The sequence below is a fragment of the Caloenas nicobarica genome, chromosome 5 (assembly GCF_036013445.1).
Source record: "Caloenas nicobarica isolate bCalNic1 chromosome 5, bCalNic1.hap1, whole genome shotgun sequence".
NCBI lineage: Eukaryota > Metazoa > Chordata > Aves > Columbiformes > Columbidae > Caloenas > Caloenas nicobarica.
The window spans coordinates 34,644,672-34,663,168 of record NC_088249.1 but is presented as its reverse complement, the minus strand read 5'-3'; the positions used below and the strand labels follow the sequence as shown (position 1 = coordinate 34,663,168).

Sequence of the window (18,497 nt, the reverse complement as noted above, 5' to 3'; positions counted from 1 at the left end):
TGGGATAAAGTGGTCATCTGCATCAAACCTATGTTCAAGAGGTGTAGTAGTTTTTACCTGTAGATATTGGTAACCTATGAATAGTTTAGTGACGGAAGAATAGGAAAAAGCTTCATTAGAACAGGACTTTCCATCCTCAGGAAAAGGAGATGTAAACATTAATCTTGTATACCTGCAGGGCTGCCTAAGTATACTTATGTGGACATCCAGCACTCCTCAGTAGCACCTGGCTTTGGTAAAGGGCTCATGAGACAAACCATTGCTGTGAGTAAAGACTGAACAACTAGTCTTGACTGCTCCTGTATTTAGCAATGTGTTCTAGCCTTTGATATAGTGCCACATCATCAGCTTTTTGGTTACTTTAGCAGAGATATTAACAGATATTCATCTGTCCCTGCAGACAGTCATCCTACTGCCTCATCACGTGAGAGAAAGCAATGGGGGGGTATCGGGCTGGAGCTGGTGGAAAGCCCCCAAAGAGCAGTGAACCCTCCAGAACCATGCTTTGCTTAGGTCCATGTTACCTAACTGCAGAAGTGCCTGCGGGTGGACAAGCTGTTACACTCGGGGTGAAAGCTCAGGCACATCCCCTCCTGCCATAGTTTCAATGTAAAGATTGTAGAGGTGTCACTTTGAAGCCCAGTTTGACAGGAATAGCAGAGCTGTATGTTAGTGTACCAGTGATCCACAGAAGTATTACAAAACATGAATAAAACTCAAGCACCAAGGCATAAATATAAATGTCCTTGTTGGTTTATTGTTTTTTGTATGTATGTAAGAAGCTTTATTGTACAACTTACACAACTTTAAAATGGAAAATGGTTAAAAATGTTTACAAAAAAAGCATGTTCTTAGAAAATTACACTAGCAAAAATATTGGGAGGAGGGAAGCAAAAAAAAAAATCTTCAGTGTGCAAACATTTTATAAAAATAGAAATACTAACTCTACAGGTAGCATTTCATGATAAATTATTTAAATAGCGTATCTACACAATTATGTGATTAACTATTAAAATGGCAATGAGAAAAATAATTTATAAAAATACAAGCAATGGTATACAAGATGACTGGAAAAAATATAACACAACATTAGAAACTGAATTTGACTTTTTTTTTCCAACACCATTTCCTTACTGGGAATACATTTTCTGCAAAGAAATTTTGACTATGTACAGCATTAACTTCTTAGTACTACAGTAGCTTTAAAGTTTGTTAGACATTTGAACTCTGCTTAATCCAAAGATTTTTCTCAGTTACACAACAATGAGGTAATATTTGTACGTAAAACTTTCACTGTATTCATTTCTTTTCCTTTTCTGAAGAGACAAGGAAATATTATAGTTATAAGGATGCGGCCCCTTCCATTGGGGAAACCAGTCTTCCGTTAATGTACATCAAGCCCTCTCCCTCTTTTGCAAGCTGCTCCTGAAATTCTGTCTAGTCCATGAAGAATTCCTTTTGTCGCTGCACATTGCTAGTTACAACAATTAGCGTGCAGCAGCACAAACAGCCAGTTTGAGCAGTCACTGACTACACTCATCATGCTTCTCTCTGCAGGCTCCTCAGGGCAGGAATTCTGGTTTTGTGTCTGGCCCACTGACCAGTGGTCAAGCACCGCAGACACCTCCCGGCACTAAATCACCGCTCTGCCGGTGACTGGCCTTCCCTCGTCTCTAGCGCTGCGGACGGGCGACAGGAACTGCCACCATCTACAGGGACTTGCATTTTCGCAGTGCGGAACGGCTACTGACTGCCTTGCTCAAAGAAAGGAAAAGCCAACGCTGAGCTCAGACTGAGAAAAACATCCCATTCTCCACACCACTACTTTTCCTTGCACCTCAAAGCCTTTGTGGGAAAATTGCTCTATGTAACAAATACATCACCACTATCTGCTCCAGACAAGGTTGTTGGTTTTTTTTTTTTTCTCTCAACTAAACCCTCTCTAGCTTCAATACAGAACAGAGTTAATAAATAATCTGTATTTACAATCTTACAGTCATAAAGACTTGTAACAATGATTAGGTGGATAGTCTTGACGCATTTCTTGTTATTTTAATCAATCCCTCAGTTATTATAACATCAAGGATAGGTAAAAATAAATATTTTTTACTTTCAGTATTTTATCTACAGGCCCCTTCCCCTCCCCTCCAAAGAAGTGAGGGGTTTAAAGCATCTATGGCATGTAGAAAAGGAATGTTTTCATTACTATTGTTTTTGTGCCTTTTTAACCATAAAAAGTGAAGCACGTGCTGGTTTCCTTAAAGTCAGCACAGTGCTAGCTGAGATGGTGGTGCTTTGTGGCACCATATCTGAAAGAAAACATTTAAACGTAAGAAAGATCTGCATCTAATCAGGAAAAAACAGAATCTAATTGTAAATCCCTGTTCTTCCAAAGCTGGTGCGATCCAGTGTGCCAGTTTTTATCCTCTTTCCCCCTCCCACCATTGTAATCCATTTTAGGATATCTGTTTTGTCCTGTGTAATAGAGCAGCTGATCTAGCTCACTACAAACAGAGTAAAAACCTGTGTTTTCATCTGAAAGATATGACATACAGAGCAATAATAATTCCTCCAAGTTAAATGGATGTAAACTAAGGTAGTGCAGCCCTCATTAAAAAGATTCCTCTCCCCCATAAAGTAAAAAGACTTGGAGTTCACCCTCCCACCCAAAACCCCTTTTCCCCACACAATGAAAGGTCTTCAGTTTAAGTAGTCCATAGCACATCCAAAGATGTTCTTTTTACAAAATGCTACTCCATGGGACCTCCAGTTAGAGAGGCAGTGACACTGCACTGTGATAAACAGCAAACAAATGTCTTTCCTACTGAAAGAAGTGTGCTTGTTCAGTGAAGATAATTCTCATTTGCAAGACACATTTGTTTCCTTCCACTTCAGCAGAGGTCAGATACCAAGTATGTTCTCACTTTCGTTCTCCCAAAAGCATTCTCTTGAGGCAGGTCATGTGTTTCGAGTCCACGTTTACACAGAAAGAAGAAAGGAAGGAATAATATAACGGTCCCAGGATTTGTAAGGCTAAACGTTTCAGAAGGTGCAATACCAGCATTTTAAGATAGTCCCAGGATCCAATAACCTTGTGATTATGGATCTGTGAAGAAGAAGAAAAAAAAAGAAATTTTTCTGTGTATTATGCATGATTATGTCTGAGACATTAATCTCTATAGAGACATTTGTAAAGAACATACTGGTAATGAAAACAGGAAGTGATTAGGTACCCTCTCTTGAGTTAACTTCGGAATCTAGCCTATGTAACCATTACATAATGAAGTAATAATTTGAGAAGACTGGGGCACCTGGAACTAGTCATATGCACTTATCTCCAATGAACTGCAAGAGTGCAACATATGGACAACCTTCTACTTTGCTTGCTTTTAAGGAAATCAGGTTTTTGTATGTCAGACATTACTCTCTTGCTTGCTAAACTTAGTGTTTTGTATTTTCACCTTGGACTTAGTCAGCCATGTTGATTCATTCTAGTCAGCATTTTAAAGATGATTCAAGTTCCAGATATGAAATATCTTAACATGGATTTCTGATACTTTGAAATAACAGTATAGCAATATACTTAGATTTTATACATTTAAACTTCTAACTGTGAAGAACTTATCAAAAAGGTGCCTTCTTTCTGCCTGCAGAACTTGCTTGACATCAAGCCATGAAAGATCATAGATGAACTTTTCCTCTTAGCTCTTATTTCCTGATCCATTCTATTTTTGTTGAGAGCAACTTTCTTGAACCAATTCATTTATATAGGATCTCTTAAATACAGTGTCTCCCTTACCTCTGCATTCATATTTAAGATCTGAGAAGAACACCATTTCTTGAGAGAAGACAAACAATCCTAGTCGACCACCAGCATAGGTTTTATCATAGATTGGTCCCGAGTCTGCCATGATTTTCTTCCCTTCGTACATTACAACCCTACAAAGAGACAATAGGTCAATCATCTCTGATAAGCTTCTGTTAGGTTCTACAGAAGTAACTATCACAAGGAAAGTGGACGTAAGATAAGAGAATGATGCTCACCTGATGTAACCAGTCTTTGGTCTATGGCTAAGACGCCATCTGTATGCAGTGAAGTCTTTCCAGCCTATGTGACGAGGGTCATGCCACAAAGTTCTCACCTACGAAAGAATAGTTTTTATTAACTAAAGGGCTGGGATAACACAGCTATTATTTTGATGTGAAGGTGCCTTGACGATCATGACTAGCAAAGGCTTAAAATCATTAAGCTCTGTAACTTGGTCTTTTGAAATCAACTGTGTTTAAATTTACTTTTAAATAGGAAACTACTCCACAATTCCAGAAACAATTGATTGACTGCTGCTGACAAGCCTGCCTGCAGCATGCAATCCTGTTAATTTTATACAATATTTTGCATGATTGGGGATCACTACAAAGTTACTGGTCTTGCCAAGAAAAGTATGCCATTCTGATCAGCATGTGCAGAGCCCCTGTAAGTGTCTAACTTGTTGGAAGAACAGCCTGCCTTGCAGTGCACAGAGAAGGTAATCGAAGTGCCACTCTTACCTGGCCTGGAGTGTTGCCTGTGTGCCACAGAGCATTACGAAGGTGTTCTCCTGGACCAGTGGTAGAATTCACAACTTTGATGGAGAGACCAGAGTAGCCTTGAGCTTTCGTTGGTGTGGAGTCCCAGTAAGACTGGGTGATCTGCTTCCACATGACAACATAGAAACGACTGCTAGATTGGTAGCCAAATACAAAGCCAGCATAATCGTCATCCCTCTCTGTATTGATGAAGAAGGTGCCACTGAAGTCCACAGCATTGAATTCATCAAAACCTAGGGGGGCATTAAAGGAGAAAGTTTTAGGCGCTGCTCTTTCGTGGTTATTAAACAATTCCTTAATAGTGTCTCAGGTTCTTCCCTCCCCCCAACCTCAACCAAACGACAAGCAACAGTGTAATTATTGTTAGAGTTAAAATCTTCCCCTTACCCACTGCAAGGCCAGGGTCACAGTTGACTGTCTGAACCAGTTCTTTGCCCTGGTGACGAACCACCCAGTTTGGATCATTTTGGGATGTTCCTTTGGGATCCAGGGGAATCATCTGAAATTTTCGGAAATCAGTCTCACTAATGTCCACGTTTTCAGGACAGATATCATCAATGTCTGGCACACTGTCTTGGTCGAAGTCATCTTTGCAAGCATCTCCACGTCCATCACCTGCAAGACACAAGTAATTTCACTATTATATCGCTGTTGTTTGTTTCCAAATCTTACAACTTGGAGTTGAAATCTTAACTGCGGATCTCTGACTGCCAAGGTCCTGCTGGCAGGCACTACAGAAGCCACAACAGCTGCTGTATAAATGCCCTTTCACTCCAGCTGCTGATAGTGACTTAGGAACAAGTTGGATATATGGCCATTTTTATATTGTTTTTTGACTCCTGAGGAATACTATAACAACGGTACAGACATTCTATCTTTTTGTTACTTAAGTTTTTTTCCTATCCTAAATAGTGTCAAAAAATATAGCAAACTATTGGAAGATACTCTTAAAAACTTTACTATGATACTGGCCATCTTACCATCAGAATCGGCTTGATCTGGGTTGGCAACCAATCTGCAGTTATCTTTGTCATCTGGGATACCATCATTGTCATCATCATGGTCACAGGCGTCACCTTTTCCATCCTTATCATGGTCAGCTTGATTGGCATTGGGCACATAGGGGCAGTTATCAAGATTATTTTGATGGCCATCTTCATCTATATCCTGGTTATTGTCACACTGATCACCTATGAGGTCAGAATCAGTGTCTTCCTAAGAAAGAGGAAAAAAAAAAAAAGAACATTTAAAAAACTCAGTTAAAAAGAGGCCAAAACGTGAGCCTTAATAACTAGAATTAATTGGGATTTCTGCTTGCTTTAGCAAGAGCTAAGAGGGATGTAGTGAAGTGTGAGGATTAGTACACATTTACTTAAAGCTGCCTGTGCTAACTGCTTTGGGGCTACTTCAGTGTTGCCCTGGTTTTAACTTCGATCCACAGCAGCAGAAAACAGAGTGGTCATCAGCTTCTCTTGACCCTTCTGCCAAGTGACTCTTCTGTCACTAGTCTACCAGACTAGACATAGGGTCCTTTACCTCTCACCTTCTCTAGCAACTCCCTGGTTCCAAGGGCCAGATAAGGGAAATGCTACCCTGTACTTAGCCAGTAGAGACTCTAACATTAAAACGTAGCCTACTGAGTCTTGATTTTACAGCTACCACACCATACCATAATTTTCTTTGTCATAAAAGCCTATAATGCTTTTCATGCCCCCGACTCAGTCAAGACAATTATTCCTTTAGTGGCCAAAGATGGCATGAACTACTGTACTTGCTGCTCATGTATTTTAGCCAGCCATTTGTTTAGGCAGCTTCTGAAATAAGAAAAGCAATCCAGTCATCCCTAAGGCTGCCCCAAGGCTTAGTCTGGTAGTCTTGTCATCACTGGTGGATGACCCTGGTGTTAGTGTAGGCAGAAGGCATACCACTCAGCTTCAATAACTACTTCAATAACTACTCCTTCTGCCATTTGAAATCTACTACCTTCTCTTCTAGAACTTTATTAGAAAAGTGTTTGAGAAACCTTTAGAGAATTACATTAAGATTCCAAAGTGTTAAGAGAAACATTGCCTGTAAGTCATGGAGAAGAAAGTAGAAAGGATCTTCAGGCACTTTCCACCTGACGGTGGGGAAGTAGGAAAGCAAGAGACAAAGACTAAGACATTTTATACTACCTGTTTAAATTCTTCAAGTAACGCTGCTTTTAGGCTACATGACCATACTACACTAGATTCCGCTAATTTGCAACTGCTTTTCTAATGCTTCAAACATTCCAGTTATGTCCCTGAAGCTATTAAACTTAGAGCTTTGACAGGATGGCACAGGCTTTATCTACTTCTGCCGTCAGACATTTTTGAACAAGCAATTTGTGAGAGAGTCTGGATTCCCCCCAGATGTTGTGAAGGAGAATTTTTAAAGTGTCAGAATACACCTCCTCCTTGGAGAAAAGCAACCTGTGCTGCCTTCAATTTACCAGTAGAAACATTATCTTTTGAAATGCAGCTATTTCAGACTTAAGGACAAAGCTTAAAGTGCAACTTTTTGTTTAAGTGAACACCTCACCACAGGCTATGAAAAGGGTAGTGCCTACCTACCTGGATTTCATACAATGCTCCCAGGACTTTCATATCCTTACTATGAGAATCACTTCAACTGACAAACCTAAGAAACATTTAGGAGACTAGTACATGCAGTAGTCTCCAAGATCTTCACTAGAGTTACTTTTCAGAAAATACCTAACAGCTGTTTGAACTGTGAGGGCATGTTATTTGATACAGGCATCATTTGGCAAATTAATAAGAATGATTGGTGACAAGTCAAAATAAAGCTGTAACCTGTTCACATATTTTCTACAATATACTATATTTTTTATAGCACACATCTTCTATTTATATAATGCAAATCCCCTACCTGGTCAGGATTGTGTTCCAGAGGACAGTTATCACACTGATCTCCAACACCATCCAAGTCTGTATCCCTCTGGTCTACATTGTAGACATATTGGCAGTTGTCCACTTCATTAAGGACCCCTGAAAAATTAAGGAGAGTTCATGAACGTTAAGTCAAACATCTAAATACTGCAAAGGACTGTATAAAGCCACAAACTTTTAAATAAATTTCTGAAAGCAGTTTGAACAGCATTTGAAAGCTTTGAACCTTGACTCATCACTAGCTCTGCCAAACTGTGCCCAAGTGTGTATATTTCAAAGTGAATTTCCATTAGCTATAACTGCTACGTTAGTAGTCTTTGTGTCCTGGAACCACCAAACAAACAAAAAACCCCCAACTTTTGTGTGTTCAAGGATGAAATTCTGGTGGGAAATCAGTGGTACATTGGATGTATTTGATCAACTCATGATTAGAAAACCATCTAAAGGAGTGATTAGAGGCCACCTACCATCTCCATCAATATCAACTGCACATGCATCTCCTTCTCCATTGTTGTCAGTGTCTGTTTGATCAGGGTTGTGATTGTAGGGGCAGTTATCACAGCGGTCACCCACTTCATCCCTGTCATAGTCATACTGCTGTGGGTTGTAGATGAATGGACAGTTGTCCTGCAAGAGCAAGAAAGAAGCCAAGCTTTGAAAAGCATGAAATTAACACTTTAACCAGAGTCTGCTTATGCTTGTACCACTATACGAAAGGAGAAATGAAAGGCAGAAAAGTGTTAAAACTAGAAAGCTTTTATCTCGAGACATCCCATTGCCTGCATCAATGTGGGAATGACCAAATAAAGATTAAGATTCACTTCCAGAGCTTAACCAGCTGCAGAAAGTTTGTCTGCATAGTTATGCATATCTTAAGGTTTTTAGGATAGCTGTCAGTGCCAGAAATTTCCTGTGGTCCTCTCTTAATCTTAAGGTAAGAAGCTAGACCCCAGCCTTAGGAAGGGGAATGGGAGAGCTACATTCTCAAAGGCTGTTCTTTTGTGTTATCTTACCCGGTCATCAGGAATACCATCATCATCGTCATCATTGTCACAGGCATCACCAATCCCATCCTTATCGTAGTCTTCCTGCCCAGAGTTGGGCAGATTAGGGCAGTTATCCTAGAAAGGACAAAGTAAACACGTGTTTACTCCTGGCATGATTACAATAGGGTTTTAGGCAGGTAAAATATAACTGTTAGGCAGGTGTTATCTTATTGCAGCTCTCTCAATTTCATCTAGTATTTTTGAGGGTATGTGTTGGAAAAGCCACAGTTCAAATCATTTTTAAAACACAGATTTGGCTCCTTTTGAGAATCTTACCCCCTTTTTCTCCCCAGAGAGACAGATAATCTGTCAGGGCAAAGCTGATATAAGTATAGCCTAAACTAGATTATTTCTAGAACACTTATAACAAACATTCGTAATTGTGTCAGGCTTCTTTTTTTTCCCCATATTGCTAGAATATCTAAATCAACAGCAAGAACCTCCCAGCAAAACCTTGACAATGGTATCCCTACACACAAGGGTATTTTACCAGATTTATTTGCAGAGAGGATAGCTTAATAGCTCTAACTAGATAGAGATTCACTTTATACCTCAAACATAACATATTTTGTATATTTCTCAGCTAGGCTGTAATAATGGTAGATAAACTTACTTTTTTGCAGTGGTAAGTGGCATTGGCAACACAAACAAGATTCTCATTTGGCCATCCATCCAAGTCAGTATCTTCTCCACAGATTATGCCATTGCCAGCATAGCCTGGTTTACATTCACAGCGATACATGGGATCGCTGAAGTGCCCAAGGTAATTGCATTTGGCATTCTTGTTGCAATCATGTGTTCCATCTGTGCATGGATTACGTGGCTTGCAGACCTAGAAGACCACACAGAAATTAAATTCACTGGAAACATCTTTTTATCCCTCACTTTTCCCCTAGAGATTCAAATAAAACATGGAGAATATATGCTTTTTTTGATCAGAGATCCTTCAATCAGAAAAAAAGAAAAAAGGAAAAGCCTCATACATTACTTTGTTCCACTCTGCAACTCCAGTAGCAGTCTTGGCACTTATTTTTTCTTGTTCAAACTGTATTTATCTTCAAATGGCACTGATCACTAAAATACCTCTAAGGCACATGTTGTTGTATCATAAGTGAATACTGATTGAATTACTCTCCTAAATATGTATAACATCTGAACCTGCCATGGCTGAGAATGACAGTGATTTTTAAAAATCATTTTGAACTCCAATAGAAACTGCTTAATGCTCCATCTGTTCTGTATCACAGAGGATGGTGTTTCATTAAATGTACCAAGTTCTTCTTCCCTGAAATGCATAGATGCTTTCTATTGTCTAGAAACCTTCTGAGATTTCATAACCCAGAGCAGTTCTCAAGTTGACAATACCTGTTTGTTAGCCATGGCATCCTCAACACTGCGACCAAACGGTTGTGTCCCAGTGAAACGTGGTGGACAAGGCAGACAGTTGTACCCAGGGTCAGTGTTCTCACATCTGTGCACTCCGTTGAAGACAAAGCAGGCGTCAGGAACCTCTTTGCACTGAAATGCAAGAGTTTGAGGTAAAGGAGAACAACAGTTAGTGTTATAACACACCGGGATTTTATTCTCTTAGGATTCCTGTTTTCTTTCACTACCTTTCGAGAGCCAAACTCTACTTTTCTTACCTCATCAATATCTTGGCAGTGGACACCATCACCATGGTAGCCAGCAGGACAGTCACCACACTTCCAGGAACCATCAGGGGAGCTGGTACATGTAGTCCCCGCAAAGCAGGGATTGGACAGACACCCATCTGAGAAACAAAGGAGAGAGCATTAAGATGATGGACACTTACCATGGTGCTACACTACAGTACTTGGCTGATATATGCTGGTTTAAAATATTAGCACTTGTGTTTTACGGACTTATGTCAATTTTTTTAATCAGTATTTTCAAGATTGTTCACAACCTCCAGATGTTTATGAGAAAGTGGATACTCACCAATTGGACAGTCCTGTTTGTTGCAGACCTGAGTCCCTTTAGCTTCACCTACACAAGTCTTCCCACCATACTGAGGCTCAGGATTATTGCAGAGACGGCTACGTTTTTGCAGTCCTCCTCCACATGTCACTGTGCAAGCGTCCCACGGAGACCATGGTCCCCAGTTGCCGTTAACTAAAGGGAGATAGAAGTTAGAAGAGACGTATTGCTTTAAATTTGGTGGTACAACTAGAATCTACCTGACTAATGACTATTACTTTTGTAGTAAGAGCACTTCAGACATAAATGACAGAATTAATGGACTCCATGAAAGAGTCATAGAAAACAGTTTAGTTTCATCTAAATAGATCAGTTTCATCTGAAACTATCCTGTGAGGTTTTACCTTGCCCACATCTAAGTTTAAAGAGAGAGGATTACTAGAAAGATTATATAGCAACTACACAGGAAGTTCACCGTTTAAGCTACCAAATAGTAGTTACCATCTGGACACACTTACTTGGGCAAGGATCTTTCTGGCAGGATTTGTTTTCTCTTGCCTCACCCTCACAAGGTTTGCCATTCAGCTGTGGTACTGGAGAGTTGCAGAGACGAATTCTAGTGATGATGCCCGTGCCACAAGTGACAGAACATGACGACCATGGTGACCAGTGACTCCAGCCACCATCTTGTTTAACTACAAGAGAGAGATGTCTGTTATTGATCAGAGTTTCTGAAGAACAGACTTCAGCTGCACAGCACGTAGGACATAGCCAACATGAGAACTGTGCAAAGACTCCATATACATCAGGTAGCCTCAGCACCATCACAGCTCAAGTTGTTTTGTCACTAGAGAAACTGCATATCTAAACTGGCCTCAAATCTTCTCCTGGAAGCAGCGCCCAAATGTGCCTATTTACTGCATCAACTATCTCCTTCCCTTTAACTAATTAACACAAGTTCTTAAAGCTAGAAGCCAGCGCTCCGTCTCAGTGACAGGGCTACATGGGATATCTTTGGTGTTAACATTAAGCCAACAAAAGCGGCCTCTGTTTTATTACTGGTGTGAGCAGATGAAGTACTTACATCTCTTATCGCACTCCTGAAGGTGGCAAGTCCGAGTCTGTACAGAAGACCCTTCACAGCGGTTATTGAGACTGTCACAGGATCGGCCTCTCTGCTGAATCCCATTCCCACAGGTCACAGAACATGAAGTCCATTCAGACCATGGAGACCATCCATCATCTGCATAGTCGCTAGCTGCAGAGGGATACAGCTCCAAATAAGAATCCAGGTATGCATTTTTCCATAGTCTTTTCTCCCATCCCTCTTCTCCACCAAAAAGGACACAACTTTCCTCAAAAGCCACATGAATCTTCCTTTCTTGTACAAGATAAAGGCCACAAACTCAAAAGTTTCATTGCTCACATGCATCATCTAAGTGATTAACCTCAAAGAGGCATTCAGGCTAAACTTATGCCAGTGATGCAAGGTTATATCCAGTTGTGGCACACTTTAGAGCAGCCTGCATCTATCTAGATGAAGCCAAGTGCTATAGGAACGTGAAGGTATTGTTAAGTACTTACGCCAGCATCGCGGGCAGCACTCCCCATCAGGCACAGTGGCATTGGAACAAGGCATGAGAGGACAGGACACTTTCCGGCATATAGTGGCAGAGTTCTATAAAGAATTGTGAGAACTGCAATAAGCAAGTGGAATATAAACTATGTCTGGAGCCTGGTTAAGTGATAAAGAGATCTTTTTGCAGCACTTTAAGACTCAATAGCACATCTAAACCAGACACTCTTGTATTTAGAGCTAATAAAACTCAAGGCTAGTCCCAGGTATTTTTAGTCAAACTTGATCTCATTCCAATTCTAACCCATTATTTTTCCGTCAAGAGCAGAAGTATTGGTTTTGCAGAAGTTGATCAAGAGTAGCTACCAGATGCTGGCCAGAGTAAAAGACTATCATGTGATACCCAAAGTACAAGGTCAGACTTCAAGGGAATGAAACAAGAATGAGAAGCCAAATTTCTTTTCAGTTAATATGGATTTAAGCTGATTATATGGTAAAGATAAAATGAGTTTAGTGGACTCTGCTCAAAAGCCATGAAATCTATAACTTATACTTAGAGGTCTTTGATCTTTAAGCCAAGCAGACAGGGTAAGAAAACCCACCTCCAATCTCAATGAGAGCTAAAGGGCAGCCTGGAGTTTTGCTTCTTGAAGGTAGCAGCTTGGTCAGAACACTCTCATGATTACTATTTTAATCTCCCCAAGCAAAAGACTGTATTAAGGCAATTACAGCTAACATTGAGTAAGAGGGTTGGTTGAAAAGAGGCAAACACAGAAGTCACAGTATCATTTGCTGACTAGAAGACAAAAAAAAAAAAAAAATGTAGAGACCTATAAAAGCAAAAGCAGGTCTTGGTGAGGTGCTGTGGATTGCACATGTACAAATACTCAGCCTTCTAGTTTGTAAGCAGCAGCAGGCTACTTAATCCATTCTGGTAGACTGGTACTCCAAGATGCTTTTATTAATGTATGCTTATAGTTAAAGGGAGCAAGCAAAGAGTTTAAAGAAACTCTGAAACCGTATGTTTTGGTGTACTTTTACCACCTTTCACAGAAGCGAAACACAAAGTATAAATATCTTGCCAGGTGATCCTGGGATTTAAACGGCTAAACTGAAATCTGGAAGGGATTGCTGCTCCATATAATCTGTAACAGCTAATAGGACATAGCTAGAAGCAGCTGTTAGACAAAGGAAAACATTGTAAGTTTAAGAGCCTTTACTGAGCACTAGAATGTCTTTTCCTACTAAGCCAGCAGGAGGTTCAGTGAGGACAGAAAGTGGATCCAAAGTATTCCAGAAAGGAAAGCTGACAGTACTATAAATTTGTTCTATTGATGCTGACTTTCAGTTTACTCATGAATTTATATAAAGAGTACAGGTATTCCCCAAAACAAGGAACTAAAAGTGCATTAACAGCTGTATCAGAGCGATGTTTTATATAACTTTATACAGCTGTTGATGCACTGCTGTTATAACACTGTATGAAAGCTGCCTTTATTCCAGAGATCTAGTAGGATGAAATAAACTAAATAATTCTCTGGATACTTTAGTATGCTCAGTCCTGTGTAAGATTCACTCTTTCTAACAAATAATGTTATTTAGAAGTATCTGTTAATTTCAGCTCATTAACTTATATACAGAGGATTGATGCATGTAAGGAATCTTACCTGGCAGGTGCATTCAGTGCAGCTGTCAATGGTCCACTCTTCTTTATTCTTGTGCAAGATTCCATTATGAATGCATACTCCAGGAGTGATCTGGACCACTTTGGCAATGAGTTCATTTTCTTCAGTCTTGCAGGGGGAGAAGGAGGAGCAGGGGAGAGAAGATATTTAGAAGTTAATACAGAAAACACCCTTTCCCACAACACTTATAAAGTTGTTACTGTTTATCCAGGTTGTCAATGTACAGGTTTTAATTCATTCACTAACTGCCAGTTATGAAAGGTATCATGAATTTAACCAACACTCACCACTTTGCGAACTCTGTCTTGAAGCGTTGTAACCATGGACCGGAGCCCTTGCAGTTCCACAAACATATTTGTTAGTTCATCACAGGAAAAACCACAGACTGCTTGGATGTCCTTTGTTTTATGGCCGATGTAATTAGTGCGGATAGCTGGGCTGGAACCATTGATGGGGTTGTCCAAAGTAATGATTGCATTAGTGGCTAAAAGACAAAAGCATAAAGTAAATGCATTTTTTACCATGTGCATTTATCATTTCAGGGTAATACCTGCTAAGCAGCTGCCATCAGATTCATTAGGGCGCCTGCAGAATCTTATTTCTTACGCAACGTGGATTTGCGTGTCAGCATACCTCTGAGTTCTGTTTCAACTTGTCTTTCTAATGTAATGAGGAATCTTATTTTTAATAGGTCATTGGATTCAAGAGATTGCAAACTTACAGCTGGAGCAGCCTTTGTTCCTCAGGATAGTTTCCAGAGTTGTTCCAAACACAAACCGCACATTCTGCAGCAGTCCCTGTGGACAGAGGAAGAATTACAGCTACTTGCAGCAACTGCAAGGGAAAGGGGTTCAACTTGCATGGAGAGAGCTTGTAGACATTTAAGGTCACATAAGATCACGAAAAGTCATTGCGTGACAAACAGATGGCAAAAATGAAATACATTGCTTTATTCTCCTTCATGATAATAAGACCTGCTTCCTAACATTCTCATCCTTGACCACAAGGACCTGGCAGCTCTCCAGGCAGGAAGGGAAAACAACCATGAATTCTTGAATCTCATATAGGAAGCTGAGCAATGAAGCTACAACTACATGTCTGGAAGCTTCAGTGCCTTCTTATTGCTGCAGAAAGTTCTATCCCTGCAAATCTGATGCTTCGCCCTTCAAACTCCATTATTAAGTTTAGTAGATTTAGAAGTGGTCCATATCAGATGTGCACAAACGAGTCAGTAGTAGAACCCTTTCTCCCTGTTACCCATTTCTTTGTAGCTATTTAGGCTGGTTGAGCAGCTAACGCACCTTCAAGGTAGATGACTGACAACACAAGGAAAAAACATAAGTGAAAGTCTTACCTGGAAGTTGTCATTGACTCCTCCTTTGGCAATACGGAGCCTGGCACTGCTGGCCAGGTCCCTAGTGAAGATGTTCTGGATGGGGATGTCCAGTTCAGCATTCTCCATTTTCTCACACCCCACATAGAGCTGAGCCCGGTCCTCCTGCACAAACAAGGTGATGTTCTTCCAGTGTCCTGTAGCCAGCAAGGCATCCTCTACTGACACTAACTGCTGCTTGCCATCACCAGAAAGGCTCAGGTCCAGGGTGCCTGCCTTGCCATTTGATACTAGACTGAAGACATGACCAGAGCCATCCTTCTGCTCCACAGACAGCAGCGTGCCTCTACTCTTCTTGGCTTGCCGGAGATTGGCCAGGAGGATGAAGCCCTTCTCAGCATGGATGGCATCTAATAAGTCTTGGAACTTGGAGTCAGGGACAGCAGGAATGTGACTGGCGTCTTCAATGCGGTAAGCAGGGCTTGAGGGTTCTGGTCCCTTCACCAGGTGCACCCCGGGTGCCCGGCGCCCAGCTCCCTTCCGGATGAAACCAATGAGCTCAAAGAGATCGAAGACACTGTTATCATCACTCCTGGACTCTGCAGGGAGACCAGAAGAAGCATCATGAGCGAGAGACAAGGAGAGTCTGAGTAGATACATTTCTCCCGAGATTGCTTAACATACTGGCTTGTGGCGCACACCATGCAAGGCACAGCGCCTCGTATTAGAGTGCTGCCAGTAGCTCCCATGGTTCGGCAGTCCCACCAGAAGCTGCTGTGCAGCAGTACATGTGCATTCTTGTACAGGAGCCAGTCGGCACAGGAGTGCCAGGTACCCGCTGACTGACACACAAAGGTAGCGGCTGTTCTAGCACCTCGCCAGACTCCAGCGGAGTAGAAATAGACAGCAGAAGCCCAGACTGCAATATTCCCATGCTAGGATACAGCAAAGTGAGCTGGCTTAGTCCAGCTGGGCAACGGCAAGCACAGTAGCAGCTTCTCTATAGCAGCATGACAGCACCTACTGCCCTGTTCCTTCTTCACCCAGTCCCTGCGTTGCGTTCCCCTTTCCTCTGCCCAACACACAGGTGGACAAGCTACACGCTCAAGTGCTGGAGACTCTGTGTTTCTGTAGGTTACACAAATGCCACACCAGAGGTAGTCTCCTGTTCCCAATCAGATGATGCTCGGGTTAAAAAGCCTTTGTTCACTGAAAGCTTTGGAGCTCATCACCAAGCACAAGTTCACTGTCTACACCAAGAAGTGGTTGGTTTTTTTTTCCCTTCCCTGACTGCGCCGAGTACCAGCACAGAGCTGCGCTTACCTGCGGTGCGCTTGGCCTCCGAGATGCCGAGCATGAGGAGGAGGAAGAGAACAGTCGCTGGCCCCATGGCAAAGGTCTGTCTCTGAACCGGCCTGGGGACAGGCAGAAGGAAGAAGGTCACCTACCGCCCAGCGCGCCGACCCCAGCGGCCCCGGGGTTCCGCGCAGGCAGGACGGCTGCGCAGCGGGGACGGGGCAGCTGAGCCCCGCTGGGCGCAGGGGACAGCGAGCGCGGCGGGAGCCTCTTCAGCACTTACCTCCGAGGAGAGCGATCCGGGCGGGCAGGGCCGGCCTCCCACACCTCCGGCTACCAATATCCTGTGGCGGCGCTGGGCTGTCCGGCGCGGGACGGCGGGCGGCGGGACCCGGGCTGGCGGGGCGGCGGGCAGCACGAGCGCTCCGGGCACTGCCGACACCCGCCGCCGCGCGCGCCTTTAAAGGGTGGCTCGCATTCCTGGGCGCGCGGCGGGCCAATCAGCGGCGGCGGGGCAGGAAGCGGGGGGCGGGAGCCGGTGGCTCCGCGGCCAGAGGCAGCTTTGCACAGGGGCGGGCCCGGGCTGCCGCGGGTCTGGCCGTGCCCCGCCGGCCGGCGGAGCGGGCGGCAGCGCCGCTTGGGGGCGCCCCGCGAGCTCGCACAGCGCTTGTCCGGCGGAGCCCGGCGGCCGCCGCTCGGCCGCGCACCGGGCGCGACGCCGCCGGCTGCCTGTCGCCTTCCCCGCCAGCAGCGGGGAGCCGCGGAGAGGCCGTCGGGGGTCCTGGACCCCCGAACCCGCGGTGAACCGCCCCTGGCACCCGCTGCGCACCTGCCCCGCTGCCCGCCCGGCGTCCCAGCCCTGCCCTCCGGCCCCTTGGCTCCCGGCCGCTCGCACTGGCCCGAGCCCCGCCAGAGGCGTCAGCCTGTCCGGCCCTCGCTGTGCCCGCCGGCCGGCCGTGCTCCCGCAGCCGGCCGGCACCCCGCAGCGCCGCTGCGGGCGCGCACCCGCGCGGCTGTCCGCCCGCGGCCCGGCCCGGAGGAGCGGGGAGGTTGCGCCCAGCGCCGCTGCCTCCGGCTGCCGCGAGTCACTTACACTTAATTAACTTAATTAGCTTAATTAGAAGCTGCTCTTCCTGCCCAGTGGTGGCGACGCACAGCACACGGGACACTGGGCCCACGAAAGGGGGAATAACGAATTCTCGTTAGCTCCTTGTGTCCGGCCTCGGGAAGGGCACGGGGGGACGGGGGAGCCTGGCACCTTCTCCTTCCCACCCCGCTTCTTGTCACTGGGGAATGGTGCACGGGGATGACCCTCGGTTAGCGACTTCCTCACGGAATGAAGTGACTAACGCTGTCCTGCTGCTGAGAATCTCCAGCAGCAGCTTTGTTTAATGAACAAAATGATTAATGCTACTTCAGCCAAGAATTTCCCACGTAATCCGATTTCAGGTAAGAGGAAAGCTTCTAAAGGTTAAAAAGGCAGGTTCTCTACGTCATGTCGTACTCTGTGTGACCAAAAGTAACTTGAGTGTGTCAAACGGCTTTGAAGTAATCAAATTCCAAAAATGGTTAATTCCTCTGCATTCCCCGGCCTTTGTATGCTTGGCATGTGCTCTTGTGGAAAGCCGAGTGTCAGCGAACGAGAAGGCTCTCGTCAGGCGATTGCGTGTGTGGGGAGGGAAAATCGGAGTGAGCTTGGCAACCCCGAGCAGTGACTGAGTGGGACTCTAAACTGAACTTTGTAAAACACGTGAGGCAATTGGACTGGCTAATGTACGAGGAGGTGTTACTGCTCTGCATATTATCCCAGGAAATGCCTTGGGAAATTCTTGACCCAAAGAATGAGATAGCTGCAGAGTTGTGTATGTTAGGGTAAAGCCAAAATGATTGTCTGCCCTTTTAACTTAAGAGATACAGTATACCATCTGAAGTAGACCTCTTCATTGTATAATGATTCATAGAAGAAAATCTTTAAGTGTCTCAAGATAAAAAACTGAGAGAGAAGAGAGATGATGGTGAGATGAGAGCCCTGTCAGGAAAAAAAAAAAACCACAAAAACCAGCGAGAGAGCAACAAAGAGACACTGACTGCTCCTTCCTGGCCAGG

General features: G+C 43.6%; 1 protein-coding gene across 1 annotated transcript; it reads right to left on the bottom strand.

The window, feature by feature from the left end:
* Positions 1–731: 731 nt before the first annotated feature.
* On the bottom strand, positions 732–16,812 carry THBS1 (thrombospondin 1). The gene is made up of 22 exons (XM_065635072.1): positions 16,675–16,812; positions 16,419–16,510; positions 15,117–15,694; positions 14,484–14,559; positions 14,050–14,246; positions 13,745–13,870; positions 12,086–12,179; positions 11,586–11,759; positions 11,020–11,196; positions 10,523–10,696; positions 10,207–10,334; positions 9,929–10,081; positions 9,177–9,395; positions 8,531–8,638; positions 7,985–8,144; positions 7,498–7,616; positions 5,568–5,802; positions 4,975–5,202; positions 4,549–4,820; positions 4,045–4,142; positions 3,800–3,939; positions 732–3,106 (listed from the first exon to the last, which is right to left on the bottom strand). The coding sequence occupies exons 2-22, from the start codon at positions 16,483–16,485 to the stop codon at positions 3,099–3,101; spliced, it is 3,531 nt and encodes a 1,176-aa protein (XP_065491144.1). The 5' UTR covers positions 16,486–16,510; positions 16,675–16,812; the 3' UTR covers positions 732–3,098.
* Positions 16,813–18,497: the final 1,685 nt, after the last annotated feature.

What these genes read in the sequence shown, in the direction of transcription:
- THBS1 (XM_065635072.1), bottom strand. Translation starts at nt 16,485, where the DNA reads ATGGGGCCAGCGACTGTTCTCTTCCTCCTCCTCATGCTCGGCATCTCG. An exon ending in AAGACAGAGTTCGCAAAGTG is followed by an intron (nt 13,871 to 14,049) that starts GTGAGTGTTGGT and finishes TCCCCCTGCAAG; the next exon opens with ACTGAAGAAAATGAACTCAT. An exon ending in CCAGAAAGATCCTTGCCCAA is followed by an intron (nt 10,697 to 11,019) that starts GTAAGTGTGTCC and finishes ATCTCCCTTTAG; the next exon opens with TTAACGGCAACTGGGGACCA.